This window comes from Pogona vitticeps, chromosome 6 (assembly GCF_051106095.1).
Source record: "Pogona vitticeps strain Pit_001003342236 chromosome 6, PviZW2.1, whole genome shotgun sequence".
NCBI classification, from domain to species: domain Eukaryota; kingdom Metazoa; phylum Chordata; class Lepidosauria; order Squamata; family Agamidae; genus Pogona; species Pogona vitticeps.
The window spans coordinates 19,392,019-19,419,281 of NC_135788.1; the positions used below are offsets into that span (position 1 = coordinate 19,392,019).

The 27,263-nt window shown below is 40.8% G+C and overlaps 1 protein-coding gene across 2 annotated transcripts in view; it reads left to right on the forward strand.

The window, feature by feature from the left end:
• The first annotated feature begins 8,999 nt into the window (after nucleotides 1-8,999).
• Nucleotides 9,000-27,263, forward strand: part of PIP4K2A (phosphatidylinositol-5-phosphate 4-kinase type 2 alpha) — an 80,820-nt gene continuing 62,556 nt past the window's right edge. The window contains exon 1 of one of the 2 annotated variants that reach the window (XM_020801708.3): nucleotides 9,000-9,500. In XM_020801708.3, the coding sequence (XP_020657367.1) occupies nucleotides 9,360-9,500 (141 nt within the window). In that variant the 5' untranslated portion in view covers nucleotides 9,000-9,359. The remainder of the gene's footprint in view (nucleotides 9,501-27,263) is intronic. The other variant, XM_020801700.3, reaches the window with a different exon arrangement.

A 27,263-nucleotide genomic window follows, 5' to 3' on the forward strand; every position in this document is an offset into this window, starting at 1 on the left:
CACAAGCACAGGGGAAATTATGTCACCACTGATGGCAGCTTGCTGCTAATAAAAGGGTCCCTGCTTCAGTTCCAGGCCAGGCCCAATTCATGCACAATGAGACAAAGTTGAAACAATGAAGCCTCAAAGTAGGGAGTCTTTAATTAGTGACAATTTGCCATTGATAGTGATATCATTTCCCCTACTCTGGCCTAAGTTATCCAAGAGGATTTTGGATGAAATGGGAGACAAAACTGCATTTCAATACAAACAACAGAGTTCAGATTATGCAGAAAAGCTGTGAGGCACATTATCAAAATGAGTGTACTACGTATATTGGTTTTCCAATTCATAATAGGGGGAACCCCAATTTCAATTCTCCACCTGCAAGGGTGAGTTACTTGGATGCAACAGCAGAAAGAAGCACATGCAAGACCTTTATTCCTGGTTTAGGGATTTGCCTTGGGAGATGGTGCCAATATGGATATTTTTGTGAAGTGAGTCATATGTTTTGGCTGATAGCTCCCTCTTTGTGCTTACAGAATCCGTAACTCTGCATAGTAATTTGCTTGTCACATAGTAAGTATAAAAAGAGAATAATGGAACACCTTTACTTTCCTCTCCCCAACCCCGCTGTGTTTTTCACCTCTCATTCTTTCTGTCAACCCCTTCTACTTCTTTGTCTGTATTAGTGCCTGCTTTCCAGTCTTGGCCCTGGAATGGGTGTTTCTTTCTCTCTTGTGTGTCCCTGTGAACTCTTGCAATGTGTGTACAACATATCTCAGCAGGTGCAAAGACTGGATTGACTGTTGCAAATAACTCTCACTAACTATTGCCAACATATTCTCCAGACAAATAAAAAAAATGTTTAGAATCTAAATTTTCTTCCCACCATTTTCTTCTAGCTACTGCTACCATTGGTGACATGGCAACAGTTTTGAAAAGCAGATGCTTATCATGGCAGCCCCTATAGCCATGGTAAGCGTGCAGACAGTTTTATACCCTGCCCCGCAGAATGGTTGCACAGTAGTCAATTTATTAGACTCAGGTGACAGTCACCACATTATAAGCTGATAAAGAACATGTAGGACTCCACAAGTTGGCGCATTTGCATAGTTTGCTATTATCATCACATCGCTTTCACCGATAATCATCAAGTGGAGGTATGAATCACCTGTGAGAATCACACATATGTCTTTTAAAAACAGTGTGAGAAAATTGTACTCTGAAGAGGGGATTCTGCTCCTGAAAAATGAAAAACTAAATGTGCCAGACTACCTTATATAAAGAAAAAATTAAAACTCCTTCCTTGGAATAGTTAGCAACAGAAGGAAAGAGAGGGTCAGCTAAACAAACTCCCTTTCTTGAAGCATCAATGAAATTCTGTACACGACAAATCATAAATAAAACCATTGAACCCAGTGGAACTTGTTCCTGTAGGACTGTGGCCTGATAGGGAACTGGAATGGAATCCAGTGTTTGCCCTGCATTTTCTTATCTCAGGAGCCATGATTTCATAGGATCTCAAATATCCACTTTCGTTTTCAAATTAACCAACGTTTCTCACTGGTCAGAAACCTATTGCTGATGTAATGCAAAAAGCAGAACTTTGGGCAGAAAATTATTGCCAGTTATGAAATTAGAATGGATATTATTTGTTGTGCACTGAGTTGTATGACTCATTACACAACAAATAAAGTCTATGTTGACTTCATCACTTCCAGCTATTTGCCTCCAATTATGCTCTTGGGTATAACTAACAGGATTTTGGCCTTTAACTAACAGGATTTTGCATAATGTTCTTGGGCATAACAGGATTTTGGCCTTTATGTCTAACAAGTGGAACTCTAGTTAGATTGAACTATGCTTTTTTTAACAAGATCATGAACTTCAGTTTTATCTTGGCTTGCTTTTTCAAATCTTAATTTAAAACAAGCAGTTTTTGCATAGTTTGGACATAATGAGGAACTCCAGTTGCTTTAAGAAGAGAGGTCTAAATTCCTGATATTTCCCTCAGAGCTATAACAACCAGCAGAGGAAAAGACCGTGAACCCAAAACCTACTCCTGCTGATCTTCTTCACAATAAATCATATGATCCTCCAAGAACATTTGAACAGTACCTGCTCCCTGTGTGAAACATGTCGATATCATAGCTGTCCCCTACCTGGTATCCTTTAAATATGTTGGATCCTTGGACCAACACTCCCACCATTTCCAGCTACCATGCCCTGCTGAATGGAGATAGCAGCAATCACAGATACAGTAAAAGGCAGCAGCACAACACACAAAGTAACATCCTTGTTCAAGAGCCAAATGGGTGACTTCAGCAAGTGATGGCTAGCCATTGGATCACGCAAGGAGGACACTTCTTCACGGTGTCCCTTTGCTCCCTCTTTACCTGCGGCTGCCTGGGCTCTAGTGCTGTAAATGAACTCTGCATTTTCATCTGGGAGAGAATGGACACACTTACCTAGAAGTAAATCCCATTGAACTAAAGAGGACCCACTCCTGGGTAGACCTTTATTAGATCCCATTGCGAGTGACATTTTCTCAGGTAACATCTGTCTGAGCTCGATCACAAATGGTGTGTGCACAGTAGCAGGACAAAAGACAATGTGACATCATAGAACTGCCAGTTGCATTGACTCGGCATTTTCTTCAGCAGCAAAAATGTACTTCCCTCTGCAGTTTGCAAACTCTGACAGCTGACCTATTACTGGCTTGCAGAGGAAGCGCTGGCAGCAACTTAATCTGCAAATGTAGGAAGGGATGTGGTGGGGGTGGGGGAAAACCACATAAGAAATATGCACAGGCAAAATGCCACCACCAACAGCAGCAGCATCCAGCACTGTACTTTTATTTGCTGCATATGTGAAATCTTTCCTAGCGTCAAAGAAAACGTGGTGCATTTAAAGTCTTCTACAGAAGACCATTCTTCACTTTTCTGCAATCCTTTGCTCACGATCCATAGTCAGACTTAAGTTGTGAATAAAGCTGCACAGGACACGGCTCACAGTGCACTCATAACTTACAGATAGGTGCACAGAGATTAGAGTCTGGGGTCTCTTATACCCAACCTCAATTGTCTATCAAAGTGTCACAATAATTTCTGACTCTCACAGGTCACTTTACAGTTATTGGATTAAAGAAAGCTATGCACCATCCACATTCTCTGTGTGATTTGTAAAAAGCTTATGAATGGATGCTTTTTCATAAATAAGTGATGTTTGCTTTTAATGAAAAGGAAAATCCTAAAACTTCAGTTCACTGGCTATGCCATTGATTGGCACTGTCTTCCTAGTTAAAAAAAAATTAAGGAAAGGAAAAGAAACACAGGCATGTGGGACAAAAGCAAAATAGAAAATTAGGACTGGCTAATACCTTTAGTGGAGCATTAAAATACCCCAAACAGGTGAGCTTTAAAATATCATGCTTGTTAGACATGGACTAAAGTCCATGAACTCTCACATGGAAATTAAACTGTAGTCTTTAAGGTGTAACAACTGTTCTGGGCTTTTTCTTTTTCTTTTTAATGCATGCTGACACAGACACTGCTCTTTCTTTGAAAGCGACTAGTTTTTGAAACCGCAGGATCTAAAGTTAAACTTAAGGTCCAAAACAAAGACTGCAGACTTGAAGAATCAATTTAAGATGTGATGTTATTAGGTTTCACCCCATGGGATGTAAAAATACTTGTAAAGATATATAGCCTTAGCATTTCCTTCCCTAAAACAAAGGAATCCATTAAGAACAAACAACAATAACGAAAAACAGGCATAGCCTGGAATGTATGGAGTGAGTTGTGGGAAGGAATTTATTTATTTGTTTGTTGATGAAGTATATAAAGGCTCCTCAAGATGAAAAATGCTTTTCTGGCAGAAGTCCCAAACTGAGAAAATCTAGTGGTGTTGCCATTGTAATACAGAGAGCAACAAAATTGCCACAGGCATCACAAGCCAGCTACACTCTCAGTTCAGAATGCAGGAGCTCATTCCAAATACAGGTCAATATATCGAGTTAGCCCAAACATGGCATTTTGTAGGTGGTGTAGAGTAAAACACTAACAGGATCAATAATGTCGATTTTGTATGCAGTCCTCAAATGAGATGAGCCAAGGATATGGCATCGTAACTATAAAAACAAATTAAATAAAGTAGAGGAGTGTTTTGACTCCCATTCTTTGCATACTTTATGATTTTTATGATTAAAAAAACACACTGATTTACAGAATGTGTAAAAACAATATTTTGGAGTAAAACTGCCAGAGTCCTGGAAATTACCTATAATTTAATCAACAGATCTATCACATAGCTACTATTTGGCTGTCCCATTGGGATGCACACTAATAATGGCATGCTGCTGCATGTAATTTTTCCCTTTTTGTTTGTTAAAATACAAAAGCAGTACTGAGAGGCTGTGACTTTAAACAAGCAAATAGAAACGGAAGTGCTGCTTAACCTCTTCCTCTGAGCTATTGTTCTGCTCATAATTCTCCTTCCTCCTCTTCTCCATGTAGAGAAAAATACTGTAGCTTTGGGCTGACTGGAACAGGAAAAGCTAACCCCTGTTCTTCCTATTAGGTTTATGTGTTCTATGTTGTCAAGTCAGAACCGACTTATAGTGACCCTAATATAGGGCTTTCAAGGTAAGTGAGATATTTTAAGAGTGGTTTTACCAGATCCACACCCCCAGTGAGTTTCCATGGCCAAGTGAGGATTTGAACCATGTTCTCCACCACTCTAGTATCCATATAATCCAGTAGATGTATCTTTAATTACTCCACTTAATTCATAAGAGTATGTTCAGTTATGATCTGGCTTTGACACTCCAAAGTACTGTAGTAATTTGCCATAGAAGGGAAGCATCCAATTCAATCTTTCTCAGCAAAAGTTTCCCCTGAGGGTCATATGATAGCTTGGAAGAGGTGATTTGTGTCAAGAACAAATAAGGGATTAAACTTTCCCCATGTTCCCTAGGCTGCAAAAAACCCACACAGCTTGTGCATGTGAATACATTAGTGAAATTAACCTCACCTCTAATTTCACCATGAACCAAATGAAAGACAGAATTTGAACAAAATATTTCGCCTTCATCTGCAATCCTATCCTTAGCATGTTGCTAGCATACATTTAGATTTTGGCATCCTTCAGTCTTGAGATACTGTGGTAACGTGCTCTGAATAGATGACTTGGAACAGCGTCTAGTGTGGCTGAGGAGGCCAATTCGAGAGTGACAATCCCTTCTACACTGAAGACAAATACAATCCGTCCCCTGTCCAGCTCCCTGATTTTGCTGGTTTCAGGATTGCCTTTTTGCCTCAACCTGCTGGATAAGTGTCTCTTCAAATTGGGAGAGGTCATGCTGCACCACATGCCTCCAGGCTGAACACTCAGATGTCAAGGTTTCCCATCTGTTGACATCCAGATCCTTCAGATACCACTTGTAGATATCCTTGTATCACAGCTGTGGTCTCTCTCTGGGGTGCTTTCCCTGCACTAATTTTCCAAACAGAAGATCTTTTGGAATCCAACCCTCAGCCATTCTCACAACATGCCCAAGCCAACATAGATGTTGCTGTTTCAGTAATGTATATATGCTAAAAATTCCAGCTTGATCTAGGACTACTCTATTTGGAACTTTATCCTGCCAGGTGATACCAAAAATGCATCGGAGGCAACGCATATGGAACATATTCAGCTTTCTCTCTTGCCATGCATGAAGGGTCCAGGACTCACTGCAGTACAGGAGTGTGCTTAGGACACAGGCTCTATAGACCTGGATCTTGGTATATGCCGCCAGCTTCTTATTGAGCCATACACTCTTTGTGAGTCAAGAGAACATGGTAGCTGCTTTGTCAATGTGTTTATCCAGCTTGACATCTAGGGAGAGAGTGCCAGAGATCGTTGAGCCAAGGTACACAAAGTCATGAACAACCTCCAATTCTTGTGTAGAGATGGTAATAGAGGGAGGTGAGTCCACGCCCTGGCCCATGACTTGTGTTTTCTTCAGGCCGATTGTTAATCCAAAATCTTGGCAGCCATTGCTAAAATGATTCATACAGTTACATTTGTAGAATTTATTGTAGGTGCAACTATGTTGCCATTCCAGGATAAATCTGTTACATTAGCATAGTAACTCTTCTTGTATTGATCTGGTCAAATTTAGTAACAATACAGTTCTAACCCTGAAAGTCTTAAAAGAGGATTGCTACTTTTAAGACGCTGATGTTGGGAAAGTGTGAAGGCAGGAGGAGAAGGGGATGACAAAGGATGAGATGGTTGGACAGTGTCATCGAAGAGACCAACATGGATTTAACCCAACTCTGGGAGACAGTGGAAGACAGGAGGGCCTGGCGTGCTCTGGTCCATGGGGTCACGAAGAGTCGGACACGACTAAACGACTAAGACTTTTAAGAATGCTGATGTCAGAGGTGGGGAAAGTGAGGGCTTCCAGACATTGGCAGTCCTGTTAGTCAGTAATGAGAGGTAATGACAATAGGACTCCGGCAGTATCTCAAGAACCACAGGTTCCCCCATTCCTTCCCTAATTCTGAGATTTGGTAGTGTGCTTATTTGTAACATTTATGAAGCAATTTGATGCACTTCTGCTCAGAAGAAGTGGTAAATTTAGAAGTACATGTGCTCATCAGGACAGTTTTCATAGCTAGCCCCCCCATCCCAAAAACGCCACCAGCAACTTGTTTGGGCAACAGCTGCATTTTCCAAATGGAAACAACAAGAGGATTAGCAATTCTGGATTTGGCCCTTACCAGTAGGATAGAACTGGTCAGCCAGGTGGAAGTAGCAGGAACAATGCTTTCTTGAGATTTGTTCCACTGAGGGGCAAAAAAGCTGAGAAGAATATACCATGTTCCCCCGAAAATAAGACAGGGTCTTACATTAATTTTTGGTCAAAAATGCATTAGGGCTTATTTTCAGGGGATGTTTTATTTATTTTTTCATGTACAACAATCTGAATTTATTCAAATACCTGTACAGTCATGTCATCTTCGTCTGCTTGCTGCACAATGGTGGAGTGCAGGATTTCACTTGCCTGGGGCTTATTTTTGGGTAGGGCTTATATTACGAGCATCCTGAAAAATCATATTAGGTCTTATTTTCAGGGAAACAGGGTAACACGCACACTGGACTTTTAAGAAACCTGATTTCAATAAGGTGAAGGAAATACTGGGTGAGAGATTCCACAGTCAGAAATATTAAAAGAGAAGTAGCGCATGAAGGATTGGAGTTTTGGAAAGATGAGGTAACGAAGGCACAATCATAAGCAATTCCCATAAGAAAGAAAGGTAGGAGACAGGTAAAGAAACCAGGTGGCTGCATAAGGAGTTTTCAGAAGGGTGTTTAGTTTGCTGTTTCGAGTGCTGCAGGGATGGGCTGATGGGCTCTGTAAATGTCTTAGAACTGATGCAGCACATCAGCAATAGTAAAACAATTTCCCTCAGTTCCCTCAGTGATTAATTTGCCAATATCTTGAAGTAACTTGCATGTTAAGCCACTTCGCGATACTGGCAGGAGCCATTTCTGTGTGAAGGGTCAGGCTTGATTAGATCGTTTTAATCAAGTGCCCATCTTCACCACTAGCTGGCTGCCTGCTGCTAAGTGTAGCCCTACCCTTAAGAATCCAGTACAGTGGTGCCTTGCTAGACGATGATAATCCGTTCCACTGAAATCGCTGTTTAGCTAAATCATCGTCTAGCGAAAAGCATTTCCCCATTGGAATGCATTGAAACCTGTTGAATGCATTCCAATGGGAAAGAATTGTCGTTGTCTAGTGAAGATCGGCCATAGGAAAGCTGCTTTGCGAACCGGCGATCAACTGTTTAAATAGCTGTCTTGCGAAGCTTAGGTGCCGAAAACACCCATTTTGCGAACATGGAGCTGTCAAAATCATTGTCTAGCGAAAATCGGTTTGTGAAGCAGGGACCAAACATTGTCCAGCGAAATTCCCCCATAGGAATCACTGTTTTGCAAATCGCTATAGCGATCGCAAAAAGTCAATGTCTAGCGAAAAACCTGTCATGCGGGGTAACTGTCTAGCGAGGCACCACTGTATCTAGTTCTACAATTTAAGAAAGATACTGACAAGCTGGAACATGTTCTGAGAAGGGTAACCAAGATACAGTAATAAAAGTTCTGGAAACCGTTTATGAAGAACAGTTGCTGCAGCTGGACATGTTTAGCCTGAAAAAGAAAAGGTTGAGGAGATATATAATAACAAAGTTAAAATATTTGAAGGGTTCTCAGGTGGAAGAGGGGTAAGCTTGTTTCCTGAGGATCTAGAAATCAGCACCTAAACCCATGAATATAAATGACAGGAAAGGGGATCTAGACTTAAACATTAAGAGAAAACTCCTAGTAGGAGATGTTCAGCAGCAGAATGGGCTATTTTGGAGGTGAAGGAATCCTCTTCCTTCCAAGTTTTTAAACAGGGATGCCTTAGTTATCGATTTCCTGCTTTGTCAATAGATTGGACTTGATGACTCCTGAAATCCTTTCCAGCTCTGAACGGTGGTGCCGTTCTACGAATTCCAAAAATAAAACGTTTGCTTGAACCGGTTCATCCGCCTTGGCGGTATCGGAAGGGGTTTATCACCCAGGGAATCACCTAATTTCTAATTTCCTAAATAAGAGGCGTCTGGCAAAGTCGCAGCAGCCACGGGCGGAAGAGACTTCATATTCTCCCGATGCGCATGCGCACACAAGACAAGAACACGGCCTTTTCCCCCCTTCGCAGCTTCCCGCTAAACGGGATGGGGGGGGCGCCCGCCGACGATATCCTGACTTAAGAAGGGAGGCGCTCTGACGGCGCGTGTGCCGCGAGGGGCGGAGCCAAGAGAGGAGGCTGGCCGACTAGAGGGAGGAAGCAGCCGGGGGAAGGGGAGGCGGCGGCTCGGGCTCCCGCTGAAGGCTGGAGGGCGGGGCCTGGGCAGAGGGGGGGGGAGAGAGAGAGCGAGCGGGGGGGGGGAGCGGGGCCATTTCAGTGAGTGGCGGCGGCGGCGGCGGCGCGGGCAGGATGCGCTTGGCATCGTCCTGCGGTGGTGGTAGCAGCGGCAGCAGCGGCAGCAGCAGCTGCAAGGCTAGCGACCAGCCCGCCGCTTTCCTCCTCCTCCTGCGGCTGCACTAGCGCCTGCTGTGGGGGGGTCAGCGCTCTCGCTGCCTGCCTGCCTGCCTGGCCCGGCGGCTGCCCTTTCCTCCGCTCCTCTCCTTCCTCCACCCGCCCTCCTCTTCCTCCTCCTCCTCCTCGTCTGCTTGCAGCGGCTCCGGGGTGCGGAGAGTCTCGCCGCCCCTTTTCTTCCTTCCTTCCTTCGCCGCCGCCGCCGCCGGCGGGGGGGAGGCTGCTGCTTTCCTCCGTGGCTACCATGGCGGCTCCGGGCAACATCGTGTCCGTGATGGCGAGTAAAACCAAGACCAAGAAGAAGCATTTCGTGGCCCAGAAAGTCAAGCTGTTCCGGGCCAGCGACCCGCTGCTCAGCGTTCTCATGTGGGGAGTCAACCACTCGGTAAGGGAGAGGAGCCGCCCGGCGTTGGCTTCCTGATTATTTGGGGGGGGGGGGCGCGGCGGCTGTGGTGGCGGGAGGAGGAGGAGGAGGAGGAGGAAGGCAGGGGGTTTGCCTTCTCTCGGCCCTCGGGAGGCTGTGCTTTAGCCGCGGCCGCCTCTTCCCCTCCCCTCCCTCCGCCTCGTAGTCTCCCTTCTCCTCTTGTCATATGCGCGGGCCAGGCTTTTTCCTGTGCGCCCCCCCCCCGGGCTCGTCGTTTCGCTTACTCCGGATTAGCGGGCGCTGCCGCTTCTCCCCACCCCGCCCGCTGCGAGCCCAGAAAAGGGTGCCTTGGCACTCCCACCCACCCCCGTTGTTGGCACGGCGCAGTTTTCCTCCTGGCCCCTTCCCCACCCTGCCCTCTCTCTCTCTCTCTGGGCTTGCTTTCATAATCAGGTTTTTTTGGCTAAGCCTTTTTTTTGGGGGGGGGGAGAGAGTGCAGCCTCCCATTCAGGGCTGGCTGGAGTCAAAGGAAAAGGCATGAGATGTTCTCCCCAGGATGTAGGGTGTGAGCTTCTCTGTGGGGCGTTTGTGTGCCCTTGAGCACCTGCCTTGAGAAGGCATAGTGCCCTCACCGTGGTAATAGCAGACAAGTGTGGGTTTGTTGGTGTTTCTCCCCCCCCCCCCCACTCTGTGGGCTCCCTTCACTTTTCTGAAGGATTGCATGAAGGCATCCCTCACTCAGGCACACACATTATAACGGTAGGAACCTACAAGTACTTGTTAGCTAGCCCGCTGTTACTGTTTGGTGGTGACTGTCACATCTCTCTGAATCACACAACTGAGGATACACAAGAGAGGGAGGTGGTTTCCTTTGCACTCTGCTAGTAAAACCGCAGGAGGATCTCTAGGTTAATGGTATGCACAATATTAAAGTAGGCAGATCTTGGTTTTGTACAATAAGGCACTCCTTATATTTGTATTCTGCTGTCAATATGTTTCCTTTGGGGATGGGTGGGGGTGAGAAGCAAGTCTAATTAATGGCATTTTTACTGATATACCTTTGTAAGGATGGCAGCAGGACATTAGATTAATGCTAAGATTTGGGTCTGCTTTGCCACTGGACAAATAGCTCTGCCGATGTTTAGGTTGGATGCAATTTGCTCAGCAGTGGTTACAAAAAATCAGGCTGCAGAGGAGCTAGAATGTCTTAGACACGCATGGCAAACCAATCTCTTCTCCCAGCACTTGAAACATAATGTGTATCATATATAGCTCAGTGGCAGAGAGATTAATGATGTCTGAGATAAAATATTGCTGTGCTACCCTAGAGGAGGTGGAGGTAGGCTGCTGAGTTGAAGTACTGCAGTGCCCTGTCTTTGAATACATGGTAGCAATTCATTTACCTGTGCACTGTTTCGCATCTTCAAAGAAAGAAAGAAGATGTGAAAATAGTTTTGATGGAAATGTAGGCATATCATTATGAATATTTGCTATAACTAAAATTGACTTCAGCTGCTACCAGCTTGGATTATTTCTCTTACGTTAAATTGTCTGTTCAACACTTTTGGGACATAGAAAGTGTGTTTTATAAAAGGAAAACAATGCTTTTCTTAGGGTTATATTTACCTGGTTAAGTGATTCTTCATGTATGGAAGCATGGGTCCAGACAACAGCAGCACTTTTATTCAGGATTATATGAAATTTGCTCCCGGGGTTGAAGAGTGTTTGGGGTGAGAAAACAGGGTTTGGATGAAATTCTGCAAACTTCTGATATTTGAATTTTTCTTACTCCCACAAAAGCATGTGCCTCACAGAGAAATAAGTTGCTTTTCCAATTCTCCTAGAGAGAAATCTAATCTTGTGCTCTGTTGCTTACTTCAGTTATTGCAGTCTGTCTTAAAATAAGCTGTCAATGAATATGCTTTACTGCATTTGTGCATTTGTGTCAGCTGCTACTTTCTTTCAGCAGAAGCTGAATCTAGCTACTTTAGGAATGCCTGTTTGGATGTAACTTAAATAATTTGCAATGGGCATGTTTAACTTCACAGACTGAGAAGAGTGATGCTGGACTACATCTGTGGCAGGGTTTGTGGCTTGTTGACTAATCTTCCTCTTCCCCGGAAAAGCATACTATTATGTTTTTGGCTGAATTTGTGTTGGGGGAAGTTGGCTAACCCAACTGCTACTTCTACAGCAGTTAGTCATGTTTGAAGTTCGGAAATATAATCAAGATTGTAGCAAGCATTCACAAGATTATTAGGCATAGTTCTAAAAGACTTAAGCTTTAAACTCGGCACTCGTGTGTAAGGCAGACCTCCTGCTTGATTAAAGGTTGTCTGAATATCACTCTACATGTTACCAAAAAGCTCTGTTTCTGTTACGTGATGTCAAGTTGCTTCTGACTTACAGCAGTCTTAATTGTATCCCCTTTTTAGGTATGTGAGATGTTCAAGAGATATTTTACCACGATTACCCCATGAGTTTCTATGGGGTAGAAATTTGAACCCAAGTCTTCTGAGTTCTAGCTGAGCACTCTATGCATTATGCCACACTGTCTCTCTTGAGAACTTTTTGTAAAAAAAAAAAGCTGTGTGAAATCTGTTCTCTGTAAGTCTGATATCAAAACACAGTAAAGAGACACACTGCGTAAAAATGCATTTGCACAGAGATTGCTATGTTGGGTCATTGTCCTGGGATTTGTAGGCTGGGATTTTTTTTTCCTCAACAAAGAATTCCAGACGCTTGATCTGCATACTCTCACTAGTAATCTTGGTTCATACTTCTCTGTGCAATTGTGACTACAATGTATGAGATACAGCAGTATTTTATGGGGGCAGGGAATGGGCGATGGTTGTTGATGGTCTCCTTCAGTTTACTTCTAACCTCAGATTTGTTTACATGTTCAACAGTTGAAAGCAAGTTCAGAGGTTATCTCAGGATAATTGATTGTGCAAAAAGACTTGTTTTCCCTTGACAGCAGTAGCAAATGTCATGAGTTGATGACCTGTTCATAATGTTTCTGGTAAACAAAAATTTTCACATGATAAAAGTACATATTATATGGAGTATGATTAACTAAAATATTAATCAAAATCCAAAGAAAAAAAGTCCAAGTGACTTGATCCACGAAAAACCATATGAAAGTATATTAGTAAATCTTTAAGGTAAAACAAGATGTTTGTCTTTTTTATTTTTGTTCTTTATTTCTTTAAATTTTGCCTGACATGCACGCACAGACTAACACGGCTACCTCTGCTAAAACTATATTAATGCAGAGTTCTACAACGTTTTTTGATTCTGTGTTTGTGACTTATTTTGTTTTGTCCTGTATTTTTTTTAAAAGGACTTCTAAATGCCTTGTAAAGTTTCAGAAAGGCTACCGATACATCTTCACAGTTAAACCTCATTTTAAATTCAACAAAAGGGGAAACTTCTAGCAAGATCTTCATGCTGAAGTGTTAAGATATACAGTACTAAAAAAAGTAAAACAATGGATGTGTAGGTGTGCACACACTCAGAAATGCAAATGAATGCCATTGTGCCACCAAGGCATAAACAATTTTTCTTATGCATTGGCAATAGGATTTTGGCTGTACAGTATTAGAAGAAAACCAAACTAAAATATAGCAGAAGTAGTCGCATATCTAAACAGATACTCACAAGACTCTGCTGTACAGTATGTTATTTTTTTCAACCAACAGTTCCACTTATCTTTAGATCACACTTATATGCAGCATTTTCTTGGGGGGGGGGGGGGGACAGCTGACCTGATGTCTTGGCCAAATGCTTTGCTTAATGCTGCCTTCCCCAACGGTGCATGCTTCATGGTGCCACCCACATGGCTTCCTTGCCTTGGATTATCTCAGATTTTTATACAGTAGTGCCTCGCTAGACAGTTACCCTGCATGACAGGTTTTTCGCTAGACATTGACTTTTTGTGATCGCTATAGCAATTCGCAAAGCAGTGATTCCTATGGGGGAATTTCGCTGGACAATGTTTGATCCCTGCTTCGCAAACCAATTTTCGCTAGACAACAATTTTGACAGCTCCCTCCGCGCTCGCAAAACGGGTGTTTTTGGGACCTAAGCTTCGCAAGACAGCTATTTAAACAGCTGATCACCAGTTCGCAAAGCGGCTTTCCTATGGCCGATCTTTGCTAGACAATGACGATTCTTCCCCATTGGAATGCATTAAACAGGTCTCAGTGCATTCCAATGGGAAAATGCTTTTCGCTAGACGATGATTTAGCTAAACAGCTATTTTAGTGGAACGGATTATCATAGTCTAGCGAGGCACCACTGTAATATGAAAAGGGATGCTGCTGACTGGGAGACAAGCTTATGGACCAAGCAGAGGGCTGTATTGGGACCTTGGAGACGATGTTGGCCCTGAAGAGGGAGGTCTTGGGAGAGGGGGAGGAAATAAGCTTCTGCACTTTTACCAGGAGCTACTGCTAGCTCATGGTGCACCTGTTTGAGGCCTTGGAAGTGCAAAATTGGCGCAAATGTCATGCCAGTTAGCTTTCAAAATGCCTCCTCCACTTATACATGCACCAATACAGCCTTAGAAGCATGATTACCCTCCTAAATAATTAGTAATTGGCAAACGTTGCTATCTTGCTGCTTATGCCAAGTTTGACTTTTGAAAAAGTGAAACATATCCACTCTGATTTAGATTCTTACAGGACATTTTGCTTCTTTCCATTGTGAGAACTGTCCACTTATTCCTACTTTGCTTCCCATTCTTGTACTGATCTATAACGGGACGTCGTTTTATCGTACAAATATTAAGCTTACTCAGGGATATTAGGTGAGGGACTTTAGTGAAAACTTTTCTCTGTGTTTTGGAACCACTCCTTTCAACATGCTGTTTAGCAGTTCCAAAAATTAGGAGTTACAAAGAAACAACAGTTAATGAGATAGCGGTTGGAAAGAAACTATAAAGTTTACCTGAATCTGTAGATGCCTGGATGATTTTTCATCCACAAGACCAGCTATTTATGCTAAGTGATGTTGCCTTTAGTGATATTTTCTACCTGTTTGCCCTCCACAGTTGTGTAACTGGCTTGTAGGAATGGTGTCCTGCATCCCACATTAAAATGTCCCATTGGCTGCTTTTCAGTTTGTGAGGACAGGGGCCAGTGTGGGCAGAATGTTGGACTAGGCTTCAGAAGTCTTGGGTTAAAATCTCTGTTTGACCATGAAAATCACTGTGTAACCTCAGACCAGTTGTCTGTCAACCTGACATACCTCCCTGGTTTGTTGTGAGGATAAGGTAAGGAAGAAGTAAGAGCTATGTAAGGTGTCTTGAGGTCATTGAAGGACAGTGAGTATGTGAATATACTAAAAATAATCTGAGACGTTGGTGCATAATTATCAAACAAGTTGTGTTTGCATTGTCATAATTATAAAAGAAAAATGCAAAGAGTATTATTAGTTGGCTAGCAGTGAGTAATTTGGTTTAAGTGGAAACAATTGTTATAGGGAAACTTGTATGTTTCCTTGACAAAATGTGCTTGTGCTGACTTAAACTATCTGGACAACATGCAGCTATAAAATCCTTGTTGCAAAATAAAACCACAGCTGCTAAGCTAAAAGATAGTTCAAAGACAGAGACATAAAGCAATTCATATTGTACCGTTGTGTGGATAATTAGATGTCTCCTAGCTTTTAAAATGTAAATTAGTTTTTTTGTGTGGCTCATTAGGAGAGGTTTACATTATTTAGTTGACTGTTTCGCCTTAATAAGTAAGAACAATTACACAGTTTGCTAAAGATTTGTCCTGTCAAATATGTGTAAAAAAATCTATCATAAATTTAGTGCCCTTTATCCTGGAAGAAAAGTATTGCTATAAAAGACAAGAAGCTTAGTGATAAGAGATTTCCAAATGTTCATTGGTTCCTTTTATTTAACTGCAAGACCATAGCAATCCTGAAATCTCTGGTCCTTGTTTAGCTATTGACTTATTTATTGTATTTCTGTTCTATCTTTCTCTTAAATTAATTTGATTTGATTTAATAAGGGATTCAGGAATTTATTGTAGGAATATTATTCCAGTTCCGGGGTCATTTGTTAGGAAAATAGGAACTGAAGGTGGGGAGTTAACAAACTAATATTAAGCATTCTGTTCTTGGAAGAGGTAATGGTATATGGGGGGCGGAGGGTTGTTAAGACTAATCATTCGTATTAAATCAGGGGTCTCAGACATGTGGCCTAGGGGCCATTTACAGCTTGCCGGATGATAGTTTGGGGCCCTGCCTTGTCTGCCCCCCCATGAAGCGCCCACGCGTCCTCTGCAGTCAAGAGTAAAAAAAAAAAAGCCTCACCTTGCTCGCCGGCTCTCTCCCAAGACAGCACCTCTTGCACCCTCCATCCGGAACTGCAGCCTGCCAGCCGGCCCACCGGCCCATCTGTCAGTTTGAAACCCCTGTATTAAATGCTTAAACTGGCAGTAATTTGCTATAGTTACTGTGGTTGCATGTGCAAATTCATAGGACAACATATGTCAGCAGATCAGTTTCCATTGGCAAAGAACCAGGTCTACTCTTCTTGGTAAGTATAGATGCATATACGTTTGAGAACTGTAGGTCACTTCTATGTCTGAAAAAGAGGGATAAAATGAAAGGTTATGCCAAATAAAACTGGTGAAAGAAAACTCTCTTAAATTTTCTGGAAGTTCCATGCCCCTGGACATATAAAACCTGGTACTCTGTTATTTCACATGTGGTCAGTTAAAGGCCTTCCAAAAGGGAATGAATGCTCTTTTTTTTTAAAAAAAATTATGGGATAACCATAGCCTTCCAGCTGATATCTGGTAGGTCCTACCATTTCAGGCTGAGTGCAGAGTGTTTCTCTTTACTAGCCGGCTTAACAATCTGAGCAGTTTCCTATTATAGGAAGTGTAATATTATAGCCATAGTATCTGTCAGATCTAAGGAGTACCGTAGTTTAAATTTGACCTGCATCCTGATAATGTATGCTAGGTATCTGTCACTGTACACACTGTAACACAGGGTTGTGATGGCTAGTAAATAATGTGGAGAACTGCACATCCATGTTAATAACCTTATTTGGTGTTAAAAGAATCTGCAAATGAACTTTCTATTTTATGTGTTAACTTTTATACTGCAGGTCTTGCGATGTCATTATTACTGTACAATCAAACATTGATATTGGTGTTGACTTGTAGAGCCTCATGCTTCAGCTTATAACCAAGTGTCACAGTAAAGCACAATTCTGGAGTGAACTGATTCGATATTAAATCAGATAGATTTGATGCAGTTTTTAGCTATTCACGTCAGTGACATTTCTCAGAAGTTACTTTTATAGCTGCATTTCCCTCCCCCCATTTGTAGAGTGTCATCTGCCTCACTCTTTTGGCAGATTTTCTTGAAAGTACAGTGGTGCCTTGCTTGATGAGGATAATTTGTTCCGTTGAAATCGCTGTTAAGCCAAATCCTCGTCAAGCGAAACGAAAAAGCCCATTGAAATGCATTGAAAACCAGTTCAATGCATTCCAATGGGCTAAATACCTCAGCATCCAGAGAAGATCCTCCATAGGGCGGCCATTTTCGGTGCCTGTAAAGCGAGGAATCCGTCCTAAAACACAGCGGAGAGCCATTTTGCACAGCGGGCAGCCATTTTAGAACTGCTGATCAGCTGTTTTAAAATCGTCATATAGCGAAAAATCAGTTCCCGAAGCAGGGAACCGATCATCGCTAAGTGATTTTCCCATCAAAACATTGTTTTACGATCACAAAAGCGATCGCAAAAACTTCATCGTCAAGCAGTTTCGTCGTTTAACGAGGTAATCATTAAACGAGGCACCACTGTAGTTTGCTGTATCTCTGGTGATATCATCTTAAGGAGTGATGGAATCAATAGGTAGCATTTAGTGTCATCCTGTTTGACGTTTTCCTGTTCCTGAGATAAGACCAGGTGATTTCACTCTGTGACATTCCTGTTGGGGCTTGCGCTGGCATCCCACATCCCAGATACAGGATTATCTTTTTGTTCACTGTCCTTGTACAGATGCAGGGTTTTGAAGCACTTTATGTATCTGTTTCCTCTCCAAAATTGTGCTTGAGGTGGCTCACAGTGGTAATGAATGAAAAGTGTGATTAAAACAGAAAACAATATCAGGTATTAAACAGGGAGGGTGATTCAAGTTGCGGGACTCACTGTCAAGTTGGACTTAAGTCACACCTGTGGCTCTACTCAGTTTTGTTTTTTCAGTGACTTGGACTCAATTTGCAACTCAGCACCCACCCAATTTGCTTTCTGTTTCTGATTTTGCTAAACATGTCTGTGTCACACTCCCATTTTTGTAAACAAAAGGAAGGAGGAGGAGAGTCTACCAGCAATACAAAGCAGTGTATTGACTCAGCAGGCTTTCCCCCCTTTAATGTACATTAGGATGGTCCTCAGATGACATCCTTGCCTCCAACATTCTATAGAAAGAAAATACTGTACTTTTAGGAATATATACTTTCCTTGTATAGCTTTATGTGGTGTATCTTGAAGATACGACAGTTTATCAACCTTGAAGACAACTATCACTTAAGTTCCAAATTGGCATGACCAATATATTTTTTTAAATGCCGATCAACACTGTGCTTAAAAAATTGCATTAGAGCCAAAATTTTGATTTCAATGCTAGAGTGAGTATAAATGCAGACAAACATAGGCACATACTGGCTATATAACTGAGCTTATTTATTTACATAATTTATAACCTGCGGCGTCCACGTAAATTGATATTTCTAAAATGACTGATAAAAGTAATGAGGCAATAAAAACAGAAAAGAAATTATTTACTGTCATAACAATTTGTGCTGCTTGTCTAACTTAAGTAGATGCATTAGCAAGAGTATATACGTATACATGGCTAGATCCAAGTCAGGTTCTGCATCTCTGGCTCCAGTCTCTCTCTCTCTATGTAACATCTTTTTGGTGGTACAGAGCTACTTTGAATGATAGAATCCTCAGATAGACTATCTGACTCTTTATATAAAATCTTTATATAAAGGTAAAAGAAGTAAGAAGTAAAAGAAGTCTTCACATTTTGGATACTTATTTGTCACTTGGCATCGCTTTGCTTGTCCAGTTGTGAGAGTTAGCTTTCAAAAATAAAAGTTCCCTGTCCTGAAGTTACACGGAGTAGATAAGGATAATGAAAGGGTATCAAGCACAGGGATGTATAAGAAATATATTATTTTGGTCTTCAAAGAAGTACTTGGTTCTATACAACCTGGGCTGACAATAGAAATAGGTGCCCTTTGCAGTTGGAAATAGTACATTTCACAGCTTGTGTTGTGTTCAGTGAAAGAAAATGTGTTCCACAAGTATACTGTTGGAGAATGTGCATGAATTGTGAAGATTTCTAAAATGCACACAGAAAGAACTTTAGTTAATGAAGGCCTGCACCCATTAATTTATTCTTATAAAAATACAACAATACATATGGATTTTTCTTTAAATTTCTTCACAGAACAGACAGATGTCATAGGGAGGCAATGAGGAAATCTGTCAAAATGGACTTCCAGATTGGTCTGTCCCAAGTTAAGCGTATTCTGAACTGTATTTGACCCAGAGATGTAGGATCAACCTGAAGAAGCCTGCAAAGTTGGAAAGCATTTCAAAATGTATTCGCAAAGGCTTTCACGGCCAGGATCTAATGGTTGTTGTGGGTTTTTCGGGCTCTTTGGCCATGTTCTGAAGGTTGTTTTTCCTAGTGTTTCGCCAGTCTCTGTGGCCGGCATCTTCAGAGGACAGGAGTAGCACAGAGACTGGCGAAGCATTAGGAAGAACCACCTTCAGAACACGGCCAAAGAGCCTGAAAAATCCACCACAACCATTTCAAAATGGCTGTTCGTAATGTGCCTATCTCAAGCATTTTCTCTCCCAGGAAAACAAAATTCACCTTTTAGCAAACTTGGATGAAAGAATTGATGAATGTATTTTGGCAGGATAATTTTTTCACAGGCTGTATATGGGAATAGAGAAAAGTACATTGATCATTTGAAGGACTGTGTCTTCCCATGTTATCCCCTATGCTTTCCAAGATTTTGGCGAAGGCTGTTCTTTCAGTCTCGCCACCTTTATAGGTATGTTTGGTGAGGATAGAAGGGAAGACATTTTCTGTGGCCTTTTCCAGGCTATGAAACCCCATCTCAAGTAAGGCTAGCTTGGCTCTCTTGTTATCTTTCTATCAGCAGACAAAAATCTTCCTATTAAGCAGATTTTTGGAAATCCAAAGTGTGCTGATGGGAAGAGAGTTTTAATGGGGAGTGCAACACACTCCACTGTTTTATGTTTAAGTTATTTGTTAATAGTAGTATATGTAGTAGTATATGTTGAATAAAGTGGATAAAGTAACAGACTATGATTCAGCTTTGAACCCTGCTCAGCAATGGTGATTCATGGGTGTGCGCTACTGATAAAACCACACCTTATATATCTCACTTTGAAAATCCTATTAAGTTTGCTATAAGTTGGTTCTGACTTGAGGGCATATAACAACAAATATGCTTAATCATATTTTGATACTATAACTTATTGGCAGAAATCCTGTTGCACAGTTATGCAGATGACATAACTTTTAGACACAGATTTCTGTAAGTTAAGAAATCTCTTTAAGCATTATCTATTGCATGCTGGTTGTGTGCCTCAGTATCCAGTAGATAATATCTACAGAGATTTTTGATTTGCAGTTTGCATCTAAAAGTTAGGCTGTCTGTATAACTGCGCAACAGGATTTCAGCCATGGTGATTTTTGTAAGTTGCCTATGTCACTTGTTCGGTAAAGTCAGGATAGAAATAATATCAATAAATAAATTAAATAAGGCTTAAATCTGTATGCATATGGTATCCTTTGAATGTTAATCTGTAGTATATTCAATGTATACAATAGGTACCTAAATACCTTGGAGTTATTCATTGTGTTCTTATGTATCAAAAACATCACAATACCTTTCATACATAATTTCTTTCACTCAATGTACAGGAAATGTTTTCTACACAGAAATGTTTTCTGTATATGAAAATATAAGGTATCTGAGGTGGTCCTGAGTAGTGGTTAAGAGTCTGAAAGGCAAAGAGAACCTGGTGGATACAAATCTATTAATATTTAGCTGTCAGTGTTATCTGCCACAATATGTAGCAGCAGGTGAAATCTGATGCCTAAAAACAGTGTTTTATTTTAGAAAAGATTATGTAGAAGAAAGCATACTACCATCTGTGCTTTCATCTTTTATTTGTATGTGTGCGTAGAGAAATCCTTTAGTTCTTCAAAGGCTTGGGCCACTTCTGGACATTGTGTCTTTTCCACACCACCTGTGTCTTATTTCTAAATATCGAATGTTTCCTACAGACTCTTTGAGTCATAAGAGCATATGAAATTTCTATTTTAGTTTGAATTCCAGGGTAAGTAACTATTCTGCCTGTGAATCTTTGAAGCAGATCTCATACTATACAGTTGCTGGCAAGATGGTCTGCAGTGCACTCAACCTATGCTTGGCTGATAGCCCAAATGTATATCATTTTGTCTATCCCTGTTTTCTAAGGTGTAGGTTCTTAGAAAGGTTTGGTTATGCTTAGGTCCTTAAGTTAGTTCACAGCTGCTGGCATTTGCTTCAAGAATATTTCAAGGCATCACGTATAGTAGATGCATAGTCCGAGGCAGAATCCTGTGGGACCCAGACAGGAACAATACGTTTACCCCAGAATGCATAGGTTAGACTGGACCAACTAGGAATCAAAATAGTGCTGTTAGATTGTCAAGGAACTATACAATTTAGGAAGATCAAGATCTGGCAGGTTTGGATGTGGCATTGGGTGTGTTAGAGGTTCTGTAAAACCACATCTGATGGTCTTTCTTTCCTCTCTATGTTTTAGGGGTAAACAAGAATCCATAATATGATTATGGAACTTGATTACTTCAAATGAAAAATTAGAGCTCTGTAAATCCAAAAAGCAAGGCTTGCAGCTTTATCACTAATTGAATCTTGAGCCATAAAATTGGGTGAAACAAAAACCCAAACCTGTTACAGATTTTCTGTTGGTGCATTTGAGCCTATAAATATCTCAAATGCAAGGATACATGTTATGCCAAAACTGCTCGTAAGACATGAAGGGACATTATTTTTCTGTAATAAAAGTTGAGCTTCTCAGAGGCTAAATATCAAACCTGTTGTTAAAAATCAGGAGTACGTAGAAGTGCCAGCATTATTGTTTCAAGCAATCTGTTGCTACTTTTAACACGGCAAAATTTTTAGCCCTGAAGAAGGTACTTAGTACTGTACTTGTTCTTGTAACAGTGTTGTGAGTTTCCTTTACTTTCTTATGGAGAACTGAAATTGTGGTGGCTTGCCATGGCACCTGGATTTCATTGTTTGTTGGCTTTTCAGGCAAATCAGTTCTTTAGCTATTCCACATCACACCAGCTGTCTGAAATAATAGTTTAAGAGTCATCTTCCTCTATGTATGTGTTAAGTTAACTGACTCAAGGTCTGCCTGTACTTTCTTCCGTTTAAAAATCTGGATATGGCAAGCTTTACACAGTTTATCTTTATGGCATGATAAACTTAAGCAGTTTCCTTTGTACACTGTTGTAGAGATGATAACATTTTCATCACTCAACTGTGTACTACACATTTCATTCTTTGCATTCTGTTCTTGCCTCTGTGGTGGAAGAATTGAATTAAATAATTGAATTTTGTTTTTGTTTTGTTTTGCTGAAATGTTGTGTATCAATTATTATCCCATTTATGTACTCTTGTGGACTACACATTATGTATTCTGGCTGTGAAAATGGAATACTGTACTACTAAGTCATCAAGGCTAAATGTTTATGTCGCCATCTTCCAGGGTGAATTCTGTAGTGTTAAAAGAACTTGGGCAGCTGTAGATTTCTTTTCATCTTCTCTGGAGGCTTTTCCTCATGATAAGGAAGTCAAGTGCACCCCACCAGCATTCCACAAACGCTAGTTGTGGATCACCTCTTCTCTTGAGAGTCTGAGGTGAATAAACAGTATCCTGCGTATGCAATGGAGCAATCCTATAAAGATGAAACATCTGAACACCCTTCTGCTGACTTAGTGGGATTCTTAAATCTCTTCTTGAGAGATACAGTGGAGGTCTCCCATTATAAGAGGGAGACTTGTTGTCTAAGAAAGCCACTCGTCGTAATCTCAACTCTTATAGAAGATTGTTTGGTAGCAAGTTTGCATATTAGAATTCTATTTTTTCTGGCTGAACTCTCACCCCCCACAACAGGAATATATTGCTTGGAACCATTGGCTACAGTGACATGTTTGGATGTACTGTTCACATATGTTATGTCCATAATGAATGAAAATATTAACATTGTATATGGTGGGCAGTCTTTGTGTCAACTTCATGACATGGGGTGCAATGACACATCTGCTAAAACATTTTAATGTATACTAGTGATTTGGAATTTAGGTCACCAGCTACAACTCCCAGAAATCATCCTTGCCGGCACATTTAGTGGTGAGGGTTTCTGGGAGTTTTAGTCAAAGAACATCTGGGGATGCAAGGTTGGGAAGTATAGTGTAGAGATCATTACTGAGCTTCCAGATAATTTGGCAGTTTTCCAGCTACCCAGATAAGTGTGTTTCCATAAGTTCTGCTGCTGAAGGAAGTGACCCAGTGGCGGACAATCTTGTATCATCTTTGGTTTTATGTTTGCAAAAGTGTTTATTTCATCCTCATTTATTTGTTTCAAATAGCAGATTTACAGTACTTCATATGATCTGAGGTTTTGATACAGTGGCTGAAATTCTATTGCTCAGTATACTGTAGTACGTTGTAGCTAGAGTAGACCCATTGAATCAGTGGGAATCTGATTACTCCAGTTCCATTGACTCAGTAGGTCTACTCTAGTTGTGACTTGGTATGATAAACAATAGGATTTCAAGCAGTGAATTTTTAAGTGCTGGCATTTGGGTGTAAATCTCTTAATTAAAGACATGGTTTAGAAGTGTGATCTTTACAAATGCCACCTGAACTGATCTATTGCTTCTGGACAAATGTATGAATGGGAACCGAAGTGTTCCTGCAGCTTTTGTAAAACCATTGCAGTTCTTGGCTGAAATATATCAAATTATGTCTTGGATTTAGAACAATTTCCCCAAGGTTAGTGAAGTAGAAACAAAGTAATGCTTACAAAACATTAGTATTCCCATTTTCAAAACATGCATACTTGGGATTGTATTTGGATTGGTTCCATGAGCACTGAGTAGTTAGCAGTTCTTTGGTAGTAACAGCTGTTTCATGAAAGCTTGTCTGTAGTGCAGAGTGACCTGATACTCAAATTAGACAGGTCACGTAGGGCAAGCATTTGTTACTTACTTTTCCATTGCTGGATCATCCTTTCAAAAGCTGCGCTATGATTCATTGGCTGGTATGAAGATCAAATCAAATATTAATTCGGAAAAGTCAAGATTTCTTTCAACTTTTTATGAATTTTTCTGTAGATTTTCTGCTGTTATTTTTCTCTATTGCTTTGCATTTCTATAAGGATATTAAAGCTGCAAGCCTCAGGCTACTTGAGTTTAGTTGTGTTGCCCTGGTTTGATCACTTCAGATAGAAGTTATTTGAAGTCTGTACTGTATTCTCAGTTCAGTTCTTCAAGGGAGTGATGTCGTCTGTGTTGTTTTGCTGTTTAAGGTGGCTTGAAAATAAACAGAAGTAAGTGTTTGAGTCTCCAGTTGTTTTCTGTGGTATTATGTTTTTAGTGAAGGATAAACTGTTTAATTACTAGATCTTGTTAATTACAATGAGAAAAAAAATCTTTTTTAGTTCCTTTCCAAGACTTGATGGAAATATTGATAGGTTTAAATGAAGTTAGGGAGCTGATGGTGCGTGGTTGGAGACAGACACCATGCAATCTCTTTGGAGTTTCTAATAACAGTTAAAAAAACAGCTTTTGTGTTTTCATGCTTGCATGTTATGATAGAACCCCCACTGGAGCTGCTAATCTGATCTCTGCAGTATTAATAAACATCAAAGCAGGGAATGTTTAATAGATGTCCTTGCATGTTAAAGCTCTTGGTTAAAAAAATATTTGGCCTGTACTAAAGCCTTAATATGTTAGATTGAAAAAGGGAATGATATATTGATAATTTTCTCAAACCGTCAACTCATAGAGAAATTTCTTACAATGCAATATACAGTGGTGCCTCGCAAGATGAAAGTAATTCATTCCGCGAGTAGCACTGTCTTGCGAAATTTTCGTCTTGCGAAAAGCTGTTTCCCATAGAAATGCATTGTAATGCATTCCCATGGGAACTTCAAAAGACGAATGAATTATTTTCATCTTGCGAGGAATTGGTCTTGGGGGGGGGGAATCATCTTGTGAAGCACGGCCATAGAAGAAGCCATCTTGTGAGGCAGCATAGTGATCGGAAAAACCATTCGTGGGTTTTTCGTCCTGCGAAGTGTTCATCTTGCGAGGCACCACTGTACTTCTGTTGAGTTGGATCTGTATGGACAGGGACAGAAGGAAACGGATGGCATTTAGTTCCAGGAAGATTCATAGTGAGACCTTACCCCTTTCCTCTATGAAACGACTAGAAAGAAACCATATCTTGATTTTTCACTCCTTTCATTATCACCACCACAACCATCTTCACCACAGAGTGTTTTCATTTATCCTTCCCTCCAATGTTCTAATCCAGTGGTTCTTAACCTTTTTGAAAGAAACGCCCCCTTGAGCCATTGAGGAAGTTATCATCGCCCCCCTCCCCGCGGCGATATCTTATTATTTATTTATTTATTTATTTATTTATTTATTTATTTATTTATTTATTTATTTATTTATTTATTTATTTATTTATTTAAGACACTTAAATCCAATGACCCCTGAAAACAAAATTAAATTCCAAGAAAATGAATGCCCCCCAAAAAGTAACATTTAATGATTTAGTTGCAAGCGAATTTTAAGACGCAAAAAGAAATATAAAAAGGGCATAAAAACAAATGCAGGAACTAAAAATTTCAAGACAAAAAGTCTGAAACTAAATTAAAATTGGAGGAAAATATATATTCATGCACACTGTAAAAAGGCTGCAGCCATCTTCACAGGTTTGGCTTGCTCCAGCGCCCCCCTACCGCCCCCCTTCTACTCCAGCGCCCCCACACTGCCCCTTTTTGTTCTACCGCCCCCCTGAAAAATGAAATCGCCCCCTGGGGGGCATTATCGCCCACGTTAAGAACCACTGTTCTAATCCAAGGTGACTATGTTGAGCATGAAGGAAAGAACATAACTGGATACCTGTACCAGGTCATTTGCTCTTCTGTGAATTAACAATAGTGCCATTGTGGAAGTGGCTAGAACTCAGATGTTCATCTGTTACCAGCATTATATCTGTGAAGACTCTCAGTCATCCAGGTGAGGTTGTCTGGAAGTTGAGTCATGGCAACTGGGCTTCTTTCTTATTAGACTGAAATGTTTTACTACTCATCCAAGTAGTTTCTTCCGTCTGAGGAGAGTTGGTAGGAGATCCCTGATAGATCCTCCATGTTGGTTTCACTTCCCCCTGACCTGAATAGGCTCGTTAAATGGGCAAAGGTCTCCGGGTGAGTGAAAACTTCTGCATTCCTTATCCACCCATCATCATGGGCCGGGCCATTCTTAACAGTGATCATTCTGGTGTGTGTTACCATCATCTTCATACTACCAGTGGCAAAGTGGAAGTTAAAAGTAGCAAGTTCTCTTCTTCTTCCACCAATATTCCAACTTAGATTTAAGTCAGTTGCATTGATTGACTGGCATCAGTGGAATTGTTTTTCATTAATAAACGGATGGGTCTGTGCCCCCCCCCCCCCAATTTTAGTTAGAATGTTAAATCTTTTTTGCTCCCGTGCATGGTTACAGAAGCAGACTTATTTCTGTTATGTATGTTTCAGTGGAAGGTTCATTTGGAACTGGTAAAAATTTGAATATTTTATTAGAAAGTGGAGACATGCAGAGAGTGTCAAGTCTCATTGTAGTTTTAGAAGTGGTAGCTGTGTTGGTCTGGGCTAGCATATCAGGCAAAGAACAAAATAAAAATAATAAAAATAAAGAAGTGGACTTGTCCACAAAAGCTCATATTAAAATATAGCAGTTCATCTTTAAAGCGTCGCAACATTTTTGTCTTGTTTATTTTTTATTTTTATTTTGGTTTTGGTCTAATAGGTCAGATCTGATTGATGAAGTTCTAATGAATAGTGCACAAACTTGACTTTGTGTAGGAGTGAAATAGGACTTGAAGTTTTCTTTACATTTTGTATTTTGTTTCATGGACCTTAGACAGTTATCCAGTTTAACATTGTAAGAAGTTCCATAGTTGTTTCTTTTGAAATGGGAGAGTAAGATTTGAACAGCTTTTTTGCCTCACAACCTGACTGGAACAGCTTGAATGAAAGCTGAGCTGTAGGTAGTATCTAAAAATAGTAGAACCTAGTGCCTGAGTTAAACTCTCACACCTTCTAGCTGTTTTACTACACAGAACAATTACTGTTTAAACATTGTACCATACAAGAGAACTGTGTACACTGAACAGTTCAGTTTTAAAGAAAGGTATTACGCAGAAATTTTCTCAGTCTTGCATTCCTTAAGAGTTATTCTTGGCAACAGGCAATTGCACCCTAACGGAACTCATGCCATGCAGAATAAACTATCCTCTGTGTTTAGCAATGGAAATGCTAGCAGAATTTGACTGTGTACAGTTGCATGTGCCATTTCTAATGTATTCAGCCTTTCCAAGCTAAGATC